The sequence below is a fragment of the Pelecanus crispus genome, chromosome 13 (genome assembly GCF_030463565.1).
Source record: "Pelecanus crispus isolate bPelCri1 chromosome 13, bPelCri1.pri, whole genome shotgun sequence".
Lineage (NCBI taxonomy): Eukaryota > Metazoa > Chordata > Aves > Pelecaniformes > Pelecanidae > Pelecanus > Pelecanus crispus.
In genome coordinates this window covers 5,076,728-5,101,959 of record NC_134655.1, presented here as the reverse complement: position 1 = coordinate 5,101,959, position 25,232 = coordinate 5,076,728, and the positions used below count along the sequence as shown (strand labels likewise).

Genomic DNA, 25,232 nt, shown 5'->3' with positions numbered 1-25,232 from the left:
CGCCGCCATTTTGTCTGGGAGTGTAAATGTGAAAGGGAAAGCCAGAGCGCAGCCCGCGGCAGGAGGCAGAGCCGGGCGCGGCCAGCCGAGCCGGCGGGGCCGGGAGGCGAGGGGTCGCCGCCGCCGCACCGCGGGCAGAGTCCTGCCCCCGCTCCCGTCGCCGGTGAGGCGGAGCCCGGCGAGGACTCCCCGGTCGCCCTCGCTCGGCGTCGCGTCGGAGGGGGCTGCCGGCGCCCTTCCCCCGGGGAGGCTGCGCTCGCCCCCGCCGCCCCGGCCTCGGGGGAGCCGCTGCCCCGGCCTTGCTGCCCGCCGCGGCGGGTCCGCGGGGGGAGCCGCCGCCAGGGCCGCGCCGACGATGTCGGGGCAGTCGATCACCGACCGCATCACGGCGGCGCAGCACAGTGTCACCGGCTCGGCCGTCGCCAAAGCCGTCTGCAAGGCGACGACCCACGAGGTGATGGGCCCCAAGAAGAAGCACCTGGACTGTGAGTAGGACCCCGCGGTGGCCGCCTGCGGCCTGCGCCCCGGGGCGGGCCCGCCGTTCGCCCGCCCGGCAGCCGCTTGGAGCCCCGGGCAGCCGGCGTGGCCTCTGCTGCGGGCGGAGGGGAGGCGAGAGCCGAGCCGAGCGCCGAGCGCGGCCGCCTGCACCTGGGGCGGGGGGTGTCGCGTAAAGCTGGGCCAACCTGGCTGGTTTGCTCCTCAAAACTTATTTTACACGTGGAGGGAGCGAGCTTTGTAACACCCTGTCGCGCCCGGGAGACAAAAATATTCCGACCTTGTGAATTCTTCCCGGTGAGAGCTGCTTAATTTATGTGCTCTGGATACAGTAGTGCTTATTAATCCGGCATCTAGGGAAAAGGTGGGTTCAGTCGTGTGGTTTTACTGTTGTGAGCGAGAAGTTAAATTTTTAAGCGCTCTTGCGTCCTGCTGTGCATCTGGTGGAGTGCAGCCCTTTAAATATTTCTAACATTTCCCGGAGTATCATAGTTTTTTGTCTCACGGCTCTTGAAACGAGATAAAAAGACTTGAAGTGAGGTAGAGGGAAGGGTGAAGGTGGACCAAGACATCTCTCCAGACTAAGAGTATGTTGCCGCTGATATATTTGATATGTTAAAACTCTTTTCTGTACACGAAGAAATGCAGAAAGCTACCCTTGATATCTACAAAAGTATCAGTGGTGTTGCTTTGCCTCAGGTTTTAGTCGCTGGATAGCAACTGAAGTTACTGTTTGACCACTCAAAAGTGCACCGAATGCTTGAAACCTTGTACATTGTGCAGTATACCCGTTCACCATCTATTAAAAGTGAAGTAAGCGTGTGTGTTTCCATTAGGGAGGGGAAAGAAGACATGAAGCTTTATGCTGGTTCCTTCAAAGTCAGCGGGGCAGGCTGGTAGTTTTGCAGGACTCGTTCAGGTTGGTGGTACTAAGGAGAGTCTGCTGTTCAAGCTTTCAGAAGAAGCGTACTCAGTTGTATTGTTGAAGGATAGTTTGGTGCTCTGACGTTATGCACTTGTCTGATAATACAGATTTGTTGTGTGAGAGCTTTTGATGTGGATGAAATGGTTAAAAACAACCAAATATATATCTCATTTGTTACTGATCTGAATGGGTAGAGTACAGCTACAGTAGTATTGCAGCTACTGTGTTGAAATTAAAAACCTTAAAACTGGGTAACTAACAATTCCTTTTTTAAAGATACCTTTTTAAAGTTACCTTATTTTATCTTGTCTTGTGTTCTGCCTGTGGTAGAACAACTTCATGAGGTAACCCATGAGTCCAGAAATGGCAACATAACAGGAAGCCAGAAAGTGGTGACAGCTTGCTCAATAGTTTGAAAACTTCTGAAGCTTAAAAGATGTAGTGTATTGTTTGAAAATTTCCTTAAAATAATGCCATCTCCTATAAGTTACCCTCACAACATAAGAAAATGGAAACCTGGAAAAAACTCTTAACTTGAGAACAACTTAAACTGAGGTTGCCTTTTGACTGTCAAATTCCTTTGAATATCTTTTGATACAAACCTGTTTAGAGCTGTCAGTCTCCTGAAGGTCCCCTTCTGTGCCAGATGAGTTCTGTGTTTTGGTGTAATTCACTTTTTCAGACTTTTCTCTAAGACAAACAAAAAGCTTGTTGTTCTGAATTGGTATCTGAAATAGTGGAACACTTTGGTGGGGTAGAGAAAAAAAGATGTGAAATATGGTACCACAAATGTCTCTGTAGGGGGTTAAAAAAAAAATCCCAGTGAACATTCTTCAGTCTTCATTGAGCACACTCGGGCGCTGCTTTTCAAATGTCTGCAATCCTTTGCATGGCACTCCTTATTTTTTCACTTATTTACACAAAACTTGCTTGTATTACCTGCTTGCATTTAAGATACTAGTTTAAATAGTGTAATCTCTGGAAAAATCACACAGTGTATTTTCAAAGATACAGTGCAAGTACTTTCAATTTAAGTAAATTATGAAGGAAAACATAGCTTGGATTTAATGCAAAACACTGCTAGTTGTACCTTGGTCGCTACATGTGTGTGTCGTTCAAAATGCTACACCATCTGGTATTACTTGTAATTGCTGCTCAAGAAAAAGCTTCACCAAGAACATATTTTTGAGAGTTGCTGTAGTTGTATTGGTGATCATGGAGGAGTATCAGTTTGTGCACTCTATTCGAATTAGTTCTTAAAATCCCCTTGTTGCCAAGTTTCCTCAGCAGGAAAAGCTATAATATTACGATATGGGTATTTACAGGAAGATGTTACACAAGCAGTGTGTCAGCTAGTATTTGAGAGTCTTGGGTTTTGTCTGGCTACTAACTGCTGAGCAGTATAGTCGTATTTTTCTTGAAGAGTGAAAAAAAACCCAAAACCCAACCACAAAAACCCCCCAAAACAGCTAAGCAATGTCAATGGGAATACTTGGGGTTTTTTTCCTTTTAAAGTAGGTCACAGTGTCCTAAATAAGTCGGCAGATCTATTTCTGTAGTATTTTGTAATATTTTAGGATAACATAAAGTGTTCTACAGAAGCTGATCTTTTCTCTTAGTGGAGCACCTGAAGGTCTTGTCTCTTCTTCCCCAGTGTGGGTTTTCTCACTTCCCCTGAGCCTTCTGAGTTGGATTGCGGTGGAGTGGGGCTAGATTACGCTTTTGGTGACGTATGTCTTCTTGGCTAACTATTGAAAAGCCATAATAAAAAAAGAATAAATTAAAGCTGTAGCCAAATTGGTAGCTGGCAGAGTAGACTTATGTGTAGACCAAAATTTAGAAAATACAAACCCCTAAATTAATTGCATCTTAAACTTTTAAACAAACACAATAATAAAGGAAAAAACAACTCCTGTTTGACTTGTATACTGCCCACTTAACTACTTTCCCCTCTCCTGTGCTTCATGTTACTCATCAAAACTTAAAACTCCTATACATAGGTAAGCTTTGGAAATCTTGTAAGAAGTGATAATTCAGGTATTGTAAAATTGTATCATGTAACAGAATTAGGCTCTTGAGCCTTTTACTTTAGGACAAGTTCAGGTCTCCACCAAATCATCACAAACTTTAAGTTTTGCCAATAATACCTATGACTGTCACAGTTTTGGGCTGGTTTTGTATCTGCCTGTTCTTAGTTTTGGCAGCTAGAGCTCATGACTGTTGGGTGAATGCTGATGCAGTGTGGTTCTTGCAGAGATATGCAAGTTGTATGTAAGTGGTGGCAGAGTATGAAGAAATACTCCTGAACTCTTCCACAGGTGGCTGTCTTTAATATGAAGGTCTTTAGTCATCTGTGAAGCTTTTCAGTATGGTAATTGATGAAATTTGACTTGAACAAAAATAAGTTAATGTTTTTGTAATCTATAATGTGGCTTTTATTTAGAAATCGCTTAAGGCTTTTTAAAAAACTTTGTGGGCCATCATGTATCCTTGTTTAGGGGGGAGTGGGACTGAATAGGTGAATTGCTTTGCTTCTGATAAAGTAACTCTAAGTTCAGATTTAGCTATTATAGTAATGAAACTTAAAGATTGCTATCAAATCTGCACTGTAAGAGCACATGGGCATAAAAATGTTTGTATCAGTCAGGTGCTAGCTTTTAATTAAGTCTTCCAGCAAGAATTGTTGCATTCCTTAGGCTATATTGAGAAAGTTTGCTGAAGTGGCTCTTCTGTTTTATGGTTTTGTAATCTGTAGTTTATGGTGCAACTTCCAAAAAGAAAAGGTAAGTTTTTGTTCAAGACTGCTGGGGTTAAGGAAGGTGGTCTTAATTCTTAAAGCAGTTTGAGCCCTGTGACAAAGTGGAAGAAATACGGGAATATTAAACCGTTATGGTTGTCTTCAACTTACGTATTCAGAGTTCTCTTAAGAGATACTCCTGAATCAAGAAAATTGTTACTTTCTTGTTACTTGGAAGTTGAAAAGTATGTCATTTTTTGGTGGTGCCTGGCTGAGAATTTTCTAAAAACCTGATACATATGTCTTTTTAGTATCTGAATATATGCATGCTGTTCTCCAAAGAGCTGTATGGTTTCATAGGGATGATGTGCCAGTATTTCAGATGAGCTGTGGAAGAGAAATCCTCAGTACTCTTCTAGGCAGTATGATTTCCACAGCTCTTCCAAGGCTGCATGAAAACACCTATGGTACTCTTCTGGTTTAAAGCTGTTTGATTTTTTTCTTCTTTTTTTCCGGTGTGATGATAACATGTTTCTAAATTCCATTCTAGAAATAGCACCACAGTTTCACTTGCAGTCAGAATGATTCCTCTGGGTAATTGGCAAAATGCTTTGAGTTGTAAAGTGTTTGTATAAGTAGTGCGATAAGAAAATGAGCATCACTTGCCCTACACATTTCATTCCAGTTTTTGCTGCCAACATCCATATCATAGTTGCCCAGCTGTCAGCCTCTCAGGTACATGTGTTCCTTTATACTTCCAGATGTATGGTGTTAATAGCCTTTTCCTCCTTTGCTGCCAACGGATCCATACAGTTGTTTCTATGTAGATATTCCTGTTGCAGGCTTAAAAGAAGCATATTAGAGAAATGACACTTGCCTTTTTTGTTAGATATCTCAATTGCTGGAATTCAAATGTGATGCTAGCTTTGTTATTACTAGTTGAAAAATAATAATTTTTAAAATTGCCTTGAGTAGCCTTATTAAAGAGTCTTTTTAAACTTGGATATTTTGCAATACATTCTTAGGATAGTCCAGTTTTGGCCTATAAAATGCACTGAGATTTTTTTCCACTGTTGATTCTTAGTTTAGTATTTTAGAGACGTTTGGTTTGCCTAAGCATGTGTTCTTTGGTGTTGGCAACCGTGGCTTCTGTGTTTGTGCACTCAAGGAGATTTTGAAACCAAAGACCACAATTGTACTAAGTGCCTTCCATAAAAATTGTCTTTGGGGGAGCCAGTATGTGTCTTCAGCACATGTCTAAAGGGCATGGGACTTGCAGCTCATTCAGGTCCTCTAACCTCAAGCACAGCTTGAGTTAGACTCTGAGTAGCCCTACGTATGTGAAATATTTCCTTTTGGTTGCCTTTTAAAATAGTCAGGCTCACATCTTGCAGAAGCAAGTAGCGCATGCTGGAAAACCTTACTAGCACTTTTACAGAATTACTGGAACTGCACTTTTTCAATCACATGGAACAATGCTTGTGGAATAAAACGATAACATAATGAGCTTCTCAAATGCACCAGGGGTCTATGAACTTCCACTCTGTCACTGTCACTTGACAGAAGACTTCTTTTAGTCTTGTGTACCAAAGCACAAGGCAGTTGTTCCCTTCTGAAGGTAGACATCTGGATGGCTCTTTGTGGTAATAAACCTTTATGATGGCATGATAAGCCAAAGCTGTGTGGCTTAAGGAGAGGTGATCAGTTTGATATAGTTGATATCATTTGATATAGTTGCTAACAATAGGATTTCTGTCACACTGTGCCTGAGCAGCACTATAAGAACACATTTGATATCAGTCTTAGACATAAGTTTATGCAAGGGATCTCCCAGGTGTTCAGCACCATCTTAGGGTCTATTGGAATATCTGCTGGTACACCTTAGCTTGCAGGAGGGTGACAAGATTGAAATCTCTGTGGAGAGTGCTAGCAAAATATGAATGATACTAGCTTGGCTAGTTTGACTTGAGAGCAGAAAGTTATTTGTTTTTAACCTGGATCTTCCCTCCCGGTTTCATCTATTATTTAATAAGCACTCTTAATATTGAAATTCTTCAGTAAAAAATGTGACTTGCTTTAGTGGTCATGTGAAGGAGAAGGGCTTTGTGCAGGAATATATTTTTCGATAGGCTTATCTGTGTGGTCTTTGACCTCAGCAGATCAATGGAATTTCCTTAACTGTTACCTAGCAGTAATGTTATAGGTATTGCTCTGTATAGAGTTTGTGGGGTTTTTATTGGTTGCTTTTTTGTTTGGTTGGTTTTTATAAACTGAGAATAGGAATTATGACTTGTAACAGTTCTGTAACATTCCTGTGCTGGTTACAGATGCTTCAGTTACATGAGAAATACTGAGCAAGACCTAACATCTTCATAATGCTTGCTTATAAACTGATTGGATTTAGGAAGACTTACTTGCCTTAATGTGTTTTGAGAGAACTACTTAGAAATGTCCTAACAAAGTTCTGATTCAGTAGTTGAGGCTGTTGAATTAAAATTCAAGTTTTCTCTATGTATAAATTCTAAAATTGGGACCTGCTTCATTATATGGGGCAACAATTGTCTATAGACTGTTTGGGCTTCTAGAAATTTTGAAGTACTCATTAATTTGACACAGCATCTGGTGATGATACAGCCATGAGTGGTGAGCAGCATCTATTGAATTACTTGTGTTTTGAGAATCTTCACATTTGTAAATATTGAAATATTTTAATACTATTCAACAATAAGGTTTTGATGTATAGCTTGGTTAAAACTTCTTTTCAGGGCTCTCTTTGTGCAGTTAGTTCAGCACTTTCATGTTTTACTAATAAGGATGAAAGTTTTCATCTCCGCTTGCATGTTTTCTACATATTTGGAAACCTTTGCTGTTAGAATGAAATTAGTATCTTACTAGAATTTGCATTTTATAGCTTTCTACCTCAACAAGATACTATCTAAAACTCTACTCTCTTAAAATTACTCTGGTTATTAAATTATTCTAAACGGTTATCCTTAATTAAAGGACTTCATGTTCTTAATAAACAGATCTTTAATTAAAGGCACATCTGTAATATATTCTGTGCACTAGAACAGATATAAATTAAGTGCAGCATTTCTGTGAAGTATTTTGTCCTAAACTATCAATGTGTAATCTCTAAGTTTATGTTTAAATTGCTTATGATAATGTAGTCTCTCCTCTACATACTGCTAATAAGACAAATAAGTTGGCCATTTCGGTGGTGCTGACACTTCGGTATTCGGTTGTTGCCCAACTTCCCAAGCACCTACCCTTCTCCAAGGACTCGCACAAACCACACAAACAGCAATGCTGCTCTGCAACCAACAGGCTGCTCACAGACTTGGCTTAAATAAGAGGCCACAAAGGAAGCTTTTCAAACTAGATGTTTGTTTTACTGGCCTTGCCCAGTCCTTAAGGTGTACTTTGATCGCACCTGAGCCAAATTTAGCTCAGAGAGAGAATAAATGTCTAATGTGCATGTCTTGAGGGGTTTAGAATAGTCCTGGATTCAGTTCTTTGCTCTCTTCTCAGCAAGTGCCTTCACTAGCATTCTCAGGCAGGCTTTTTTCCCATGTGTTTGCTGGAGCCTGTTCTGGTTTTGTACTAGTACTCGGGCAGAGGCTTGAAGCTCTCTGTCTCTGACCTCTCAAGTTAATGTTCTACTATTGAACTGTGTCTTGGACACAGAGAGCTTTTTTTTATACAAAAGCCTGAGACCTGCCATCATCTACCACAAAATACTCAGTAGGTTGGTGATTAGGTTATTTTAGCTAAGTGGAAAAGTGTGTAGATGCAAATTCTTGCTCTTAATTCTTAGAGAAAAGAGACCTATTACAGGTTTGTAGCATCTCATTTGCTGTCGTGTGTCAGTACTCAGGCTTATGTCAGAGTTGCAGGGTACTTGCTGGCCTGTTGATCTCATGAGGTATAGATGTCTCAGCTTTTCCTTGCTTCTCTGATTCTAATTTTTTTTTTGTTAGATTGAATGGCTTCAGGCATTGAGCATCCAGAAGTTTTGCACAATAATTTGGACAATAACTTGGGCCAGGCATAGAGTTTCTACTGGAGCATGTTATGTATTGATGGGATATTGGGACTCCATAAAATTATTGAAATGGCTTTGAAGTTCATACTTGGAATATTTTGGTAAAATGCAGTGAATTTGAGCAAGGAATGTGAAATAGCTCAATTATTTCTTAGACAAAGAACTGAAGTGAATGCTTCCAGTATGAATTCTCAATGTAAAAACACAAAATAACATGATGATCCTCTTTGAGCATATAACTCATTGTAATGCTTTGATTTTTTTTTTCCTTTAATTTAGATCTAATACAGTGCACAAATGAAATGAATGTGAATATTCCGCAGTTGGCAGACACACTCTTTGAGAGAACTGCAAACAGTAGCTGGGTTGTAGTGTTCAAAGCTCTAATTACAACACACCACCTCATGATGTATGGAAACGAGGTAAGACATGATTAGTGCTGTTAAAGCCTCCTTGACAGTGTTTTAAAAAATTGCCTCAATCTATGAAGCACTAGATATGTACTTCAATTTTTCAAAGGTCTTTGTTTCCTCTGCTGATGGCTGTGCAGTACTTCTCCAAAGATGACAGTACTCCTTCATTATTTTAATACCAAAATATAGCAGTGTTTGCAATTTACCTGCAGGTATCTGGGTTGGGCTGTGAGGGAATAATTAGTGACCTTTCTAGAATAAAGACTTGAAAAACTTCTGATGAGCTTTACTTCATTAGGCGAGTGCTTATCAGTAAGAGCACAGCAAAAGAGTCTTGTTAGCACTCCATAAATGTGCAGCCAACCTATTAACAGATAAGAATACTTACTAAAGGGGGGAGGAATATGGTGACTAGAATATTTGATCTTGCAAATCATCGTCTAATGGGCTAAATCTTCATATGTTGTTGTCATTAACATTCCTCCGAAACAGGTTTCTATTGCATTTATTTCACTTAAATTGTTTCATCACTATTTATTAAAAGTTTCCCAGACAATAACATGGCATTAGAAAGGTAGCCTCTCTTACACAGTCCTTCCGTTAAAAACTAAACTTTGTCGTGGTCAGGTGACAGTTTAGTCCTGAACTTGTGTGTAGTCATTCACCTAATAAATGACTGTTGACTAGTGGTAATACTGAAATGATGAGTCTTAAAGGTATTGCTTCCAGCCATTAAACTGCTCTGAAAACTTAGTGTTGCCTCCTCTCTCCAAGGCTCTGTGAACTTAATTGAAATGACCTGTATAACATAGTGTGCTCTTCACACTTCGCTACGTTGTTTATGTGCTTAAATTGTAGTTTCAGCAGACAATAGGCTGGAATTAGAGGATAATACAAAGTAAAATTCACTGCTTGGAATTCACTATTTGTTCCAAGTATAAAGCTAAATTGAATGCTGTAAATCACATTGTATATTTTATGCTCTCTTCTTTCAGTACAGTTCGTATCTACACACTGAAACTTGAAAGGGGAGAAGGAAAAAGCAAACACTGAATTGTAGAATAGGAAATGGAAAGTTAGAGTTCTGGGCTACCAGTCAGTATCTGTTTGCCCATACAGTGTTTTGTAGTGGCAGAAGAGTTGAATTTTTATGTCTATACCAAACCTGCTCACCAGCTTTGAATGGGTACATTTGAAACTTGAAAAAGTGTTCCTTTACACCAGCTGGGATAAAGTGGCTGGAACACTAGTTCTGTAATTTCAGGTGGAACATGAGTGTACTCCTCACTCCTCTAATAGATTAAAAGAGGCCTTTTTCTTAAACAGGTAAAAATTATCAGGTGTTGGACTTCTATTTTAAGTACAGGTAAATATAGCAGAAGGTCAAAAGGTTGTTTGAGCAATCACTGTCTTGCAGTTTCTTGTTAAATGTGACTACCTATTTCTTGTGATGAAGTTTTGGGTGAAACAGGTTAAAACTCTCAACTGTGCATTGTGCAGCACGAGACCCCTGACATCTGGAGAGTGAGAGTTAGCCTTGGCCCTTTTAAAATGAGATTCAGAACAGTAGCTAGTTTTGAAATGTGTATAGATACCTTTTGAATATCACTGTTCTGTTCCTGATTATGTTCCAACTGTTTTTCCTCTTCTGTATCTCTTTGAATGCAGTACTAAGATGTACAAAGACCAGATAAACCGACTGGAAAACAGAATAAGAAGTTAAAACAGTGCCAGAAGTGTTGGTAGGCAAGCTGCGTGTTGTAGACTTGTGTGAACTCTGTAGCTATAGGCTGAGAACACATACGGAGTTACCGATGAGGTGGTATGTGAAAAGTTGGGGAATCATTTGGGCCTCTTGGAAGGTGAAAGTACTGCTTTTGGTTTAAGTAGTACTTCTGAGGAGAATTTTCTTGTTGCTGTGCTAAGCCCTCGTTACAGTTCCCAAAGAGCAGGTGCTATACTGAGCCTGACTGGAAAAATCCTAGTTTTGCAGAGCCCGATAGCCCAAACCTGGCAGGCAGGTGGATTTCCACCGTGAAGGGTGAATGAACAGGCCTTGCGTGCTGTGGCAGCAGAGGGATTCAGATCAAAGATGTAACAAGTCACTTAAGCCGTAGTGATCATAATCCTCTTTTACGGTCTAAAACACATACAAAGCAGCAAGAAAGTAAAGAAATCGCAATCATAGGAGATCTGTGTGGAACAGTGACAGAGAAACTTTTAAAAGTACCTTCTATCTGGATTTGTTTGTCTCTTACTCTTGCGTTATTTATGGAGCCAGTTATTTGTCAAAACTGAAATAATTAGTTGGATCACTGCATTATTTTTTTATATATATATTAAAAAAAAATATTACGTGTACATGTAGTTATAACCCAGCGTTGCTGCTGCTCACAGCAGTTCCAGTAGCATTATTGTTAACGAATTACTTTTAAACTTTGTAACTAAGCCTGTCTCCCACTTCTACAGCAGCAGTAGCTCTATGCAAACCTTGGAAGCTTGGATAATGCAAGCGGTATTTTGGTTTTGTTTTCCAACTTGTCTGTTCTAAGCTACAAAGTTAATCTAAGCAGCTTCCTCTAGGATTGTTAGTCTTTTATTCATGGCAGCGATGTCTTTTTATTTATTTAAATTTACTTTTTTGCCAAATAGTTTAGTATTTCAGAGGCTTTGCTAATCAGTAGTTTAAAGTTTTACTTTAAATTTTCCCCTTTTAACTAATTCCTTTTGTTGATAGAGGTTACTAGAAATACAAGGTAAGTGTAGTTTTCTTGGAATATGCGTAAATGTTTTGACTCACAGCAATGATATTCTCAAATTTTTCTTCACCAACAGCGCTTTATCCAGTATCTTGCATCCCGAAACACTTTGTTCAATTTAAATAACTACCTGGACAAAAGTGCCATGCAGGGTAAGGATCTTTCACTGAAGGAAATAACGCTGCTGCTTTTTTGCTCTGGGGTAGCGCCTGTGTCAGTGCACTCTAGGAGACAAATGGCATTTCAATGAAAGGGTGTTACGATTTATATTGCATGAGGCACCAAAGAGGGGCAAACCAAGAATGTAGACGCAAGAAAAGTGAGATTCTGAGTTACCTAGCTGAGTGCTAGAAGTTTGTCTGTAACGTATGTATCGTGCATACACAGCTGTAAATTTTTAAAAAGTAAACTCTTAACGCTGACTAGAATAAACCTGATTAATATGATCTATTTTTGCCATTGCATTTTAGTGTTTCAGGAGTAAATGCTTACTGTTAAGGTGCATGGAATGGTAACTAGGATGTGCTATATAAATAGTGAGAACTCCTTCAAATCTCCAAGAAGTCTTTTAATTACTTGCCAATGGTAGAAAATATTTTTGGGTCTTTATGTGGTTTTGAGGCATTGCAGGTAAATTACCAAAGTCCTCAGCGTTTTACTGGGAATAAATTTTCAGTCTAATTTTGAGAAGATCTTAATAAGAGCTGCTTGGTTCTTGCCTAATATTTTAATGTGTTTAGGTGTTTATTTGCATAATTGCAATGAACACTTTCTTAATCTTAGCAAGTTGGGAAGAAACTGTAACATTACATCTCAAGGTGAAAAATAGCGAGTCTCAAGATGGAAAGTGTTTTTTCTGCAAGCTGATGTAAAATGGGCTAGTAGGAGAATAGTTCTTGAAAAGAACTTAGAAGAAATTGTACCCCTTCAAAATGTCTAACTTACAAATGCTTAACTTTTAGGCTATGATATGTCTACCTTCATTAGGCGATATAGCAGATACTTGAATGAAAAAGCACTTTCATATAGACTTGTAGCAGTTGACTTCACCAAAATGAAAAGAGGGTAAGACTGTTACTGCTGCTTTTCTTTGGTCTTTCATGGGGGGGAGGGGCGGGCAGGAAAATACCAGTTGTTCTTGAGCTTATTGTAGATTGGTGTTCCTTTTGGCCCTTTGAAGCAATACAGTATTGTGGAAACAGCATAATATGCTGAGGTCTCTTGGTAACTTGTAAACATGTGTCTTCTACTCTGTAGGATAGATGGAGTGATGAGAACCATGAATGCTGAAAAGCTTCTGAAAACCCTTCCAATCATACAGAACCAGCTTGACGCGCTCCTCGATTTTGATGTAAGTACTCTAAGCTCAGCATTAGGTAAGTTTCTCATTTTTGAAGTGAGAGTTTCATTATTTTATTAAATATTAATTTATGTTCTCATTACTTTCTACACAGGCAAATCCAAATGAACTAACAAATGGTGTTATAAATGCTGCCTTCATGCTCCTCTTTAAAGATTCCATTAGACTTTTTGCAGCATACAACGAGGGGATTATTAATCTTTTAGGTAGGTGAGAATTTTTTTAGCTTTTGAACTTTTGTGAAAGATATTGAAAGAACTAAAGAATATAGACAATTTCTGACTGCAATTTCCAAATAAATCGTCTCTGCTCAATTACCATTAAATTAAGCCTGCCTTGGTTTCAGTGGCAACTAGCATAGGCTTAAATATACGCTTCTACCTTGAAGAATACATCTTGAAACAGAAATTGAGATGAGAGGGTGACTGGTGAGACTAAAACAAAGATACCATAAATGTGCAGTGGATACTTTTACAGTCCAATTGCCAAAGGTTATGTGAGACACCTGGTATTTTGAGTATTTAGTATAGTCACAGTATGACTGACTTCTGGTTTCCTGTACTTTCTTTATAGCGTGACTATTCACTTTTACCTGGTGCCTGAATCTACATGAGCCTAGTAGATGACATGTAGGGTTTTGGTTCGAGTGGTAACCTCTTAGCAAAGCCTTGCAATGGCTATTCAGGCAAATTTCTGAATGAAAACATCTGATCAGTTTGTTCTGTTAATCCATTAGTTGTTACTCCATGAAATATCTATAAGCGTATAGGACAAAACGATAAAAAGTGAAGGATCTGGTTGATACTCCTTTTGGTAGGTCCGTTCGGTATATGTAGTGCTTCATTAGCCATTCTAATGTCTTTTGGATATTGAGGCCATTTACAGACATCAAAACGTATTGATACAGGGTCTAAAAATGTAAATACATACCAGGAATATTTTCAAATGATAATTTGCCTCATTGCCAGCTACTAAGCTGACTTCTTGAAAATATTCCCCCTAAATCCCTAATTTAACAATTGCAGTGATTCACATCCATGCTTAATAAAGCTTTGCATTATATTCTAATATACTGAAATAGAAAAATCAATGTTTTTCTGTTGACTGATTTATTACAAAAGGTGTCAGGTGTTCATGTAAACTTTAAAATCTGAATAGCTTTGAGTTACTCCTGTCTGTTCTCTCTCTGAAGCTTGTCTCAAATTAACTTTTAAAATACTGTGTCAGCTTTTTGCTGGGGAGGCTGTTATTTTACAAGAGTTTTATTTGCATCCTCAGAAAGATATTTTGATATGAAGAAGAACCAGTGCAAAGAAGGCTTGGATATTTACAAGAAATTTCTAGCCAGAATGACCAAATTGTCAGAATTCCTCAAAGTAGCAGAGGTAAATAGATCTACAACTATGGAAAGGATATCATTTAGCTGTCTGTACTGGTACAGTAGTCTAATTTCTTAATAACAACTTTACAAACAGAATAATGTTGGCTTAACTTTGCTATACAAGGAAGTATTCTACAGATTAGGTATTTAAAGATTGTATATGCTCATTAACATGAAGTGAGATTCTTAGGTATCCTTTTTATTAGCCAAACACCACAGTAAATTTTCTGAAGCGTTACAGATTTCATGAATGGTCCAAAATGTATGAACTGAATGTTACAGTGTATTTGAAGTGCTCTACTGTAACTGCTCAAAATGGAGAAGTAGATCCAGTAAGTAATGTGGGTGTTTCTAATGTTCCCTGTAAGCTTTTCTGCATGAAAAGTTAGGCTGGATGATAAGTTGGGCTTCTGTTGAGATGCAATTTAATGCACTTGTGATTTCTAAGCTGTGTTCCTAGTGAAACTTGTACCAGTTCAGAAAGTTACGAATATCCCTTTTTAATATGTTAGTTTCTATGTAACATTCAGACATCACTAGTTTTTATTTTCTTTGCCACTGCAAGTAGTAATGTACATTTTTTCTTCTTTTCTTTTGTAAACCCAGCAAGTTGGAATTGATCAGGGTGACATTCCAGATCTTACTCAGGTCAGTGTACATATCATATTGATTAACCCAATTATTTTATTCTTTGCATTTTTAAAGGTTGGTGTGTATCATAGTAATCATTCATCTCGAGAATGTATTCTCTTCTATGTATTTACATATGAGAAATATATATGGTGACTTTTCCCATGGATTAAACGTACTCAGTACTTGCACTTTACAGCTCTTGGTAAGATTTTTTTTTATTGTTTAAAGCAATAAAACTCACAGAAAATATTTTTCAAGAACTTCTGGGTTTTATTACAGAAGATTCACTGGCACGTAAGCCACAAGCATCTTGCCATGTCTTCCAACACACTTAAAGATTACAGTTAGCTAGTTCAGTCAAGAATTTTTTCTTTCCCCTGAGGTCTGAATAGATTTGATGTTTCTATATCAGCACTTGAACGCTGGTTTCAGTATTACTCCGTAGTATGAGGGACATGTGCAGTACAGGTTGTGCACTGGAACATTTAGTCTAAAAAGTGGAATGCAGGGGAATACCTTCTAGTGAGGCTAAGTTGAGGGGCAGAAAGGAGGTGAGAAAGATGGTTCAACCAGTGAACAGGAAACACTGATAGTCCCCAGAAGTGCACAGAGTTATTCTTTGCAAGTTCCTTCAGTTCATAGGGGCATTGTATTTCTAACCTAGGGCCAACCCAACAGGACAGAGGTATTTGGTATTCTTTCTGTAGCGCAGAGTAACCTGATGGGTAGAATAAATGGCAATCTGTCAGGAGACTCAGGCAATAGACTGGAGTGCCTTAGAGCTCTGTCTAGAGTACTTGAGCTGTTTAAGTGGAGTCAGTGTGAAACAGTTAAAATCTAATCCTACACTACCTTCACAAAATTAAATTTCATGAGTTAATCCTGTAAAAATACATCCACTGTGAAGATTTGCCTAAATTTCATCAGTGTCTTTTTAATATGGAAATCAAATCTACACCACAAATTTCCATTGTCAGTGTTGTTCATTACTGCCTACAGTATGATTTCCATCTGAAATCATACATGTTTCAAAGTACAAATCTCTAATACTTGCTCCTAGAAATTAATATTAACACCTTTAAGAGCTTCTAGGTCTTTGTGGTAGGAAAGAGATATGACTGTAACCAGCAGGGTAAGGGCAGGTAATGAGTGAAAACAGTAGCTTGATGTTTTCTGTTGGTGTTTGATATTAGCATCTTACTCTGTCTTTTGATTAGTGCTGCAGTATTCAGCTGGTCTGTATTATGCTAATGAAATTATATTCAAGTCTGAAGCTATACTTCACCGGGTTTATGTGCACTTGTCCAGTTAATTGGGTCATTATAAGGCTCTGCAAAGCAGGTTTGGGTTTTTTTATTTACTAAGAATAGGGGATTTAATTTCATTTTGGTGCTCTTTATATCTGAAACTTTCCATGAGCAAAACCCTTTCTATCTACTGTTCTCACAACATTTTTTTCTAATAGCTCAGCTATTTTGTTTTAAGTGCACTTAGACATGAAAGGCACCTCTCTGAACTGTGGTGGTAGATGTCAGCATCCTGTGTGTTTTGGCAGTTTCAGTGCCACTGTTAAGCATTCCACTTCCATAGTAAATTTCATGGCATTTAATAAGAGTTGAGTAATTGTACATCAATTTAGTGCCACATTAAAAGAATTTGCTAAAATTTCTTAATACTAGGCTTTCACAAAGATCTAATTTTCAGTGTGCTTGTGTTTCTGAAATAAGTTCTGAAAGGATCATGTCTTTTGTGTCTATTCTGGTCTACTGTATTTAATTTCTTTCCAGATACTTTGTTTACATTTCTGGTGTATATTCTGTTGTGGGATATGCATATTTCGGAGTTTCCTTAAGCTGTTCCTGACAACAATAGTTTTGTCTCTTTAGAGGTTTATTATTCCTGCTGCTGTATAAGCGTTTTTCTTCCTTGATTCTAATGTTCACACTACTGCCACTTTTGCCAGTTCCTGTAAAGAAAATATTTTTCTTTGTAGGTGCCCTGTTTCATAGTGATGTTGCTTAATTTCTGTTTATAGCTGTTACTGTATTTCATTAATGCAACTGGGTCACCTTCCTCTGTATGGATGTTAGTCTCTCAGATGTCTTTGGGGGGAAGGAGGCTGAGTCATCAAATACAGCCTTTTTCAAGTCATAATGTCTGTATTAGCCCAGGCATCTTTTCTGACATGAAATTTCGAACAGATCTTAGTAGTTTTATCTCTGATGTTTTGTTGGATGTCTGCAGCAATGAGAAAGTTCAGAGAAGTTACAGGTTTGTTGGTTTTAGGTTTTATGGTTCAGGGGGTTGTTTAGAGGGGTTTAGAAACACTAAGTGTAGAATATGCTTGTCCATACAGGTAAGTTTTAGAGTGGCCTCAAAAAAAAAAAAAAATGAGGACTAGGAAAAACTTTCTGGACTTAGGGTATAGTCTCCTGTTATTAAGGTTATGTGTCTGGCTATGTCATGCAATGCCTTTTGCAAACTATTGTTCCTCCTGAAAGGTAAAAGTATGGGGGGTTTTTATTTGGATTTTTTTTGGTCTCTGATACTTTTCCGGAAGGGTATTTCAGAATGTTCCCCCTTGGGATTTAGCTGTCTAGTTTGAACGCTGAGTTTATTCATGAGCTTTTGTTGAGGTAACTACCCTGTCTTAGCTTACCTAGCTCTATTTATAGAAAGAAATACCAACTCAGGTGTTCACTCTAAGACAAGCAGTTTTATAGGATTATTCTAATTGCTTTTCTTTGCATCTCTTGTAGCTTGAGTTGGCCTTCATTGAATGTGGGAAGCCAGAGTTGTGCTCAGTATTTCAGAGGGGAACTTGCCAAACCCTTGTGATTCACATTTTTCTTCTTCCCCGGAAATACTTTGGTCTGGCTTTTGGTACAGAAGGGCTAGCAAGGGCAGGTTTGTTTTTCTTCCAAACAATGCCTATCATATTTGTTCCACCTATTGAAAGTTGGAAAGTGGCAAGAGAGGCTTAATGTCTCTGAAACCCTGCCAGATGAGGACTGAGCTGTCAAGTAGATTAAAACTTTAGAGGTCTGTTCCCTTCACCTGAATTTGCAGTAGGATTTATTTCACTTGTTTTATGGAGTTAGGACTATGTAGTTAAAAGCCACAAGAGCAATGTGGCTAGAATAGCAAGGCAGTGAACTCTTCCAAAAGTGCCAGCCTAATTATTTTGCTTGATGGAAGTTGTTTTTATAGGATGATTTGGAGAAATCTTACTTCCTACTAAGACTCTGTAATTAAGATGAGTTCAAATTTATTCTGAGCTTTGAAGCTGTTTCCTTTGGTATGGAAGAAGTATTTCTGTAGTGGATACAAGTATATGGCAGAGAGAAGGCAGGTTATGATTGGCACTTTTTTCTTGTTTTCTGTAGGAACCAAAGCAGCTCTGGTGTGCCTTAGTCTGTATATTTCAAAACTTGCTCTTTTCTGTTACTTACCAGTTAAAATCTTTGTTTTGGGTACTGAATAATGTCATGGCTGTGTTCGCAAAAGTCTTGGTAAGTTTAGGAGTATTGGTCACCTAAAACTCATTTAGCTCATTTAGTCTCAAGTCTTAGCTGAGGTGTCTAGTGCCTGACTTCCTGCTGGATTTAAGTGGCAAGAAGCCTGGTTTTTTGAATCTTAAAACAGCTTAATGTTTAAAAACTTCTCATGGGTAACACTTTGGGGGGGGGGGGGGGGGGCAGGGGCATCTGCCAGAAAACAACTTTATTTGAAGTGATGTTGTTGGTTTCTAGTGTTTTAGGCTACCAAAGGCTTTGGAGTAATTGAGTTTGTTTATTGTGTAGTCATGTGTTGAATGCTACTCAGTCTGCAATAGTGTTGTTGGGATCAGGTTGAATTTGATTGCCTTTTTTAATCAAACTTAACATTCTGCTGTAGTCAAGAGTTTCTAATGCAAGCCTTTTGACTGTAAACATTTGAATGGAAAGCGATTGGCTTTTCGCTGTTACAGGGGAAAGGGGATCAAAACTGTAAAGGCTTCATTTTGGTATTTCTGCGAGTTTAATGGAATACTGCTTAATCAGCTGTGATTATTGGATTCATCTTAACATAGCAAATATGTTGCCAAAACGAAGAATGACCTGCTCTGGGGGAATCCTTGTTTCATGTCTCTGTGGTGCCATTCCTTTTAAAGAACCACAAGTGGGTAGATAGAATCCAGGTGTGCAGGATGGCAGCAAAACCCAAAGGCACAATTATTGATGTGTGGGTTTCTATTTGGTTTTAGTCGGTGAGGAAGCTAATCTGTGTACTAAACAATGATGTGTTGTCTAGAAGCAGTGTTTTATAAATACATTTGACTTTAGGCACCCAGCAGCTTGCTTGAAGCACTGGAACAGCATTTGGCTTCTGTGGAGGGAAAGAAAACAAAAGAAGTCTCTGCTGCCAGCAGGTGAGCATGCAACGAATTACAATGCTGCCTACACTTGAGATTTGTCATCTTCATACTAAGAATTGTCAGGATTCAGTCATTTGGTGTTCTACTTGAGTTTTACTAACTTCCAAATATATCTTCGTAGAAGTATAAATGAAGCATCTAGTGAGTAAGTAGTCTGATAGCTTAGTCACATTTGAAATCTACGTATGTCTGTCTGTGTCTCTGACAGACTTCTTATGCTGTAATAAACCACTGAGCTGAGACCTTGTATATTATCTTTTTTCAGCTTTTAATTGTTTGAATTTCTTTGGCTTACAAGACTTCTAAGGTATTTGGGTTTTGAAGCTCTTTTTGCCCAAGATAGGATGGTATTTATCTTTATTGTCAATTATCTACCTCTCAGACTGCGACTTTATCTTAACCTGCTTATATAAAATTTCTTCAATCCCTTCTCAGAACATCCAAATTAACTTAGATGCTTTGTGCTGACAGGAATTGTGTTATTCTTTCTGTCAAGTACGGCATCAGTAGGTATGAACAGTACTACTGACTAAAGAGCGAGAGATCTTTTGGCATAGGGATTCTCCCGCAGAAACTTGGTAACTATAAATGTATCGGTATAAGCTACATTCCTGAGTTGCTGTCTTGCTCCTCAGATTTTTTTTTTTTGGAAGTATCTGAAGATTCACTATCACAGTATTCTGCTAAAAAGTATACTATATAGGGAATAACTTCTGTGCTTTGTTTACTGTTATATGTATAATATGTACAAACGAGCTTTCTGTGCCTCTGCCACTTGAATGGAATAGAATTCCAGTCTAGTCTATATGACCTTAAAGAAAAAAGACAATTGGTGTGTTCTACACTTTCCAGTTCGTCCTGCTGAAACTTGAGGGAGTAGTCCTGTGTACTCATGCTGCTTTTTCACCAAACTCCCTCATTATCGGGTTGTCTGCCTCTCCGTACCGGAGAGTAAGGGAAGAAAAGACTCAAGTGGAGGGGGAATGACACACAGCTAGATAACGCACTTGATGATTAAACTGTAAGCCATGTATACCTGACTGTTTTTCTTAATAAAACTTTTTTTAATTATTACTGTTTTTTAGAGCTAGTGCCCTGTCCAGTGCTGTTTCCACACTTGCCAATACAGGAATGTCATTTAGCAGGATGGATGAGAAAGAAAAGCAGCAGGCATTGGAGGAGGAACAAGCTAGACTGCAGGCACTTAAGGTACAATATTTTTTTACGAGTTCGTATTCTGAGATTTTTTTTTTTTTACTGGATACAGGTGAAAATCAGGATTGGCTGAAAATAGTGTATGGTGGAGGAAACTCATCTTCTGTAGGATGCAGGTACAATGGCTGCCAGTATGTGGTGACCCTTCTACCAGGATTTGAGTAGCAGACAGCTGATGTAGATCACTTATATTCTTCCTTACAAGAGATTGTTATTCATCTCAAAGATTCACAAAATGAGTATACAGCATTTCTAGGTTCCATCTCAGCAGCTGAACATAGAGCATTGCTACTGTAAGACTGATTTTTGGTAGGAGGGAATTATTTTTCCCCATGATGTATGGAATATGGCTTTGGTGTGATTCTTCAGTCATGTTGCTCATAATGAGAATATACGCTACAGTTCTGTCCACATTTAACTGCCCTTATTTATAATTCTATAATTTAGTTTAAAAAAGTGTTTGAAATCATATATATTTAGGTATAATTTATGGACTTTGAATAGTAACACATCTGAAAGAAAATCAGCGTTTTCTCTCTTAGTTCCTTAATGCTCTATCCTTTGCTTCATTGGTACTTCGAGTACTCCTTGTAGTAACATCCCTCTCGAGGCCTGAATCCTGGTCCTTTTAACCTGTTTATCACACTGTTTCCTGAGAACTTACACAGTATGAAATCTCAAATAAGGCAAGGTGCTTCTCTTGCTGAAAGCTGAAACTGTAGTTCTGTTATGTCCAGGCACATGCAAGTGGGGCAATTGGGAATTTTTCTGGTGCTGCTTTAGCATCTCTAGACACACCTAAACAATGAAGCAACTCTGATCCTGTCATCTGGAGGCAATGTTACGAGAGCCTTGAAACTGTTTGGAGTGTGAAAGCAAACTGGTGGTAATGCAGAGTTGAGTTTCATCTCTGGAGTTATAGAGGTCTGTTGAAGGTTCTCCATTTTCCTGACTTAGTATAAGGTTTATTTTTCAAATCAATGTGAAGCAGGTTTTTTTGCTATTAGACTACAATCTTAGTGTGCCTTGCTGCCTGCTGCTGAACTGCTTCACTTGAATCTCAGCAAGTGTTATGATGTTGTTTTGGTTCTTTTTTGGTTGGGGTTTGGTTTTTTATTTGTTTTCACGAGTTGCATCGGGTATCTCCCCTCTTCACTGTCCCATGTCTACTGTGATAGGACTTGTAGCTGCTGTAACAGAATAATTAAATCAGTTGATACAAATTCTCATTTGGGGGGTGGGGAAACTTGGAAGCTCACTGAATGTTGTACTTGAGGAATGTAAGCAGTGTAAAACACACCTGTGCTTTGACCTGTGCTGTATAAATGCAGTGGGCATATCTAGAAGTGATGAGGGATGTAAACCTAAAATTAACAACGTAAACTAGATTTTTATTTTGCTAGTTTAAAAGCAACACCACATGGATATTATTAGGATGCACATTGTCAGTCTGACTTCTGGTCATCTGAATTGAACTATAATGAGATCTTAACAGTAGAGAGAGATGGGTCTTTCTGAACAAAGGTCCATCGACCTGTTTTTCTGAGTGACTATAAAGGGAGCCTAGAATGTGTAGCTTGACTAGAAATGTTTTACTTCTAGGCAGTTATAGATAGTTAAAAAAAAAATTATTAAAACCTCAAGTCCCACCTTGATTTTTAAAGGCTTTGTTAAAGCAAATCCTCTTATCTCTCATTTCAATCATCTTTCTGCTTTCAGGACTTCACAGAAGAGTAACTGGTTTATTTAAGACCATAATTGAAACTTTTTCTTGCAAAAGGTCTTCAGGACTGAAGGGTTAATAAATTAATAAAATTAAAACGCGAACTGTGTATCTCGTCTTTCAGGAGCAGCGATTGAGAGAGATTTTTGTAGTACCAAATTCCACTTCCACATCAGCATCCCCAAGCACCTTATCAGGAAAAAGCGTGAATACCACTGCAGCTGTTGACCTCTTTGCAGTACCAGCGCCCACAACAAACAGGTGAGAGAGACTTCGCTTTCTGAAGCGAGCAGATATTACTGCATTGGCCTGTAGCTCCACAATCAACTGCAAAACACTGATCCTAGTTACTTCTCAAGTACTTTTCAAGAATAACCTTTTCCTGATGCTTCCCTGGTGTATTCACAGGGATTTTGGTGTCGGTCAATAAAAAGTGCTTAATTACTGGTTTTGTTTTGTACCACGGTTATTGATGGGCTGCTAGTGAACAAGAGAGTGTGAGATTGGTATGAGTGTTTGTATAGCACAAGAATACAATGCCTATTGCATATCTTCATGTTTCTCTCTCTCGCTTTTTCTTTTTCAGCATGCCTAACCTCTCTAGTGATCTTTTTGATCTTCAGCCTGCGTTTGTTCCAACTGTGCAGAGTACTCCAGCTATATCAACATCAGCGAGCAGTGCTTGGGGAGGTGAGCTGATATGATGATTTGGCTGTCTAAATGATGGGTGAACTCTTAGAATACAAGAATAAATTACAGTTTCATACTTAATTGAATCTACATCTTAAACCTTAATTACTTTGCATCCAAACATTTCTGTCTTTGACAGAGTATAAAATAAGTCATCTGAAAGCTCTGGCAAACTGTTACAGAAAAGTTACTTTTTTTAACGCGTAGCAGTAGTATCAGTGTTCAGTAGATGGAATGAAGGAGCTATTCAGTAAAGGGGGCAGGTAGAAGAAATGTAACTGAAAATCAAAGTTTAAAAATGCTGCAAAATATAAAATAGGCAGATGTAACTGAAAAGATGCTGGGCTAATGGAATTTCCATTCCATTAAGTGATATTTAATACATTTTTCATTTAAAAGGTGTTGGTGACTTCAGAGTTCCTACAACAAAGCTGTCGTTCCCAGTTTCTTGGACACAGCATTCTCTGTACCCCCACCCATCCCTCCAAAGAATAGTCGGGATAGATGTCAAAGAAATGTCTTAAATGCTGAAATAAGGCGATGTTAACGCCATTGTAAGTGTTGGTATTTTAATAGGTGGAATTGATACCCTTATGTGTTATTTCAAAGGTAGATTCTTGAAGCCAAAAATGTAGTATCTAACTTTTTTTTTGGATAATGTTCTGTCATTCTCCCCCTCCCACCCAATGGCAATACTAGAATAATTTTCCCTAAATAGAGAGCTGTTAGGATTTTTATATGAAACTATAAGAATGGGCTGGTCACTAGGTGGAATGTTTACAGTTTGACTTTACCTAGAGATTCTCATATTCAGTCATTTCAGTCTGTTTTTCTTTTCCATTATTTGTGGTCTGTATTCTTTTCTTCACTTCTGCATCTGAAAGGTCCTTTCTCGTCCTCAAATGGTTGTGTTGGTTCTCCACCTCATCTGGACATCTTTGACATGAAGCCAGTTGAAGAAGCTGTAAAATCTACCACCCCTTTCATCAATTCTACTTTTTCCTCCAAACAAACTGTGGAACTGTTTAGTGGTAAAAAACCAAACAAACAAACCCCATGTAATTTCTTTGCAACTGGAGATGATAATGCTAAATAAACTGGGCTGTGTAATCTTTTTGTGGTTTGGACCAATCTTCACTTGTTAGTAACAAGTGAAAAGGATGCATTAATTCCAGATGTAGTAAATTATCTGTTTCCTTAAAGCTTTATTTCTACAATTGAAATAACTAACCATTTTGTTCAGCTTGCCCAACCTAGACATCCTAAGACTTGCAATATTGCTGGAATTTTTGCTGATTTCTTCCAAACTGCAGCCTCCTTTCTCTTTTGTAATGGGGAATGCAGGAGTTAGTTGAGCGCTTCAAATTTGTTAAATTAAACAATCCTCTTTTTATTACTAAAAATCCTTAATTTTTAACTGCAGACTTAATTTTGGGGTCCCCTCTTCCTTTTTCTCTTTTAAACTGACCTTATTTTCTTCTCTCTTACTACGAAGATGACTTTAGTGGTCATAAACCTACATATGCTTCTGTGTATCATCCTCTGACTGTTGATGGTAATTTGAATTTTCTTTTTAACTTTCTAGTTTCACTGTAATGAGTGGTATTACTCCATGGGTGTATTTGATTACTCTAAACTTTTTTTTTTAGGTTTTCCTCTTCATTCGGCTCCTCCAAGTACCACCTCTTCAACAATTAATGTGGACTTTGATGCTGTTTTTGGAGGAAAATCTGCAGCACCGGAGTACAGGACTACCAGTGGTAAAAACTATCTTATGACTAATTTACACCCTACAAGTAACAGTTGCTTTACAATTTAGCATAATTGCTATTGCAGTTCAAAATCTAATAACTTAATACATTTGCAAGCTGATTATAGGGCTGATAAGATAACAGGCAATCAGTTCATTTGTAGTTATTTACTTTAAAATTAGTTTTGACGTATTTTATATACTGTGTAATGACAGTTTCCTTTCTTTTTGGGGGAATGAACTTTGAACGTGGCCCACTGGATATCTCTTTAACGGGTAAGCTTATGTTAAATCTGTTTTCAGTGTTTATGACTAGAGTGTTTTCTCTTGATATGTCATAATGAGGTCCCCCCTAACTTCATTGAGAGGCGTTGTACTTATAAAAATGCATAACTCGTTCTGTGTATGTTGCTTGAAGAATAACTGAGTTACGATCTTTCTGTTGGTGCTATTTTGCTATGTATTCAAGGTCCTTATGAATATATAGCAAAGGAGCTCTTGTGTACACTCAAGATACTAGCAGCATCATGAAACTACTGCTATATTGTGTTAAAAGAATACTTTGAAACTACCTTTAACAACCTTCCTTCTTCTGCAGTTTTAGGGGAGATTCATCTACATTTAAAAATACCATCAGTTACTGCTGAAGTAAAATTAAAGATTCTACTAGATAGTAACTACAGTGTAGT

The 25,232-nt window shown here is 38.4% G+C and overlaps 1 protein-coding gene across 7 annotated transcripts in view; it reads left to right on the top strand.

Annotated features, from left to right (window-relative positions):
• The first annotated feature begins 355 nt into the window (after positions 1–355).
• Positions 356–25,232, top strand: part of LOC104027444 (phosphatidylinositol-binding clathrin assembly protein) — a 33,701-nt gene continuing 8,824 nt past the window's right edge. For 3 of the 7 annotated variants that reach the window (XM_075720734.1, XM_075720733.1, XM_075720735.1), the window contains exons 1-15: positions 356–485; positions 8,482–8,624; positions 11,451–11,526; positions 12,337–12,439; positions 12,632–12,725; positions 12,829–12,940; positions 14,013–14,119; positions 14,722–14,763; positions 19,074–19,159; positions 20,251–20,374; positions 22,228–22,364; positions 22,690–22,793; positions 23,678–23,824; positions 24,289–24,348; positions 24,443–24,553. In XM_075720734.1, coding sequence (XP_075576849.1) covers positions 356–485; positions 8,482–8,624; positions 11,451–11,526; positions 12,337–12,439; positions 12,632–12,725; positions 12,829–12,940; positions 14,013–14,119; positions 14,722–14,763; positions 19,074–19,159; positions 20,251–20,374; positions 22,228–22,364; positions 22,690–22,793; positions 23,678–23,824; positions 24,289–24,348; positions 24,443–24,553 — 1,576 coding nt within the window. Of the gene's footprint in view, positions 486–8,481; positions 8,625–11,450; positions 11,527–12,336; positions 12,440–12,631; positions 12,726–12,828; positions 12,941–14,012; positions 14,120–14,721; positions 14,764–19,073; positions 19,160–20,250; positions 20,375–22,227; positions 22,365–22,689; positions 22,794–23,192; positions 23,348–23,677; positions 23,825–24,288; positions 24,349–24,442; positions 24,554–24,824; positions 24,947–25,232 lie in introns of those variants that run through there. The other 4 variants (XR_012831607.1, XM_075720736.1, XM_075720738.1 and 1 more) reach the window with 4 other exon arrangements.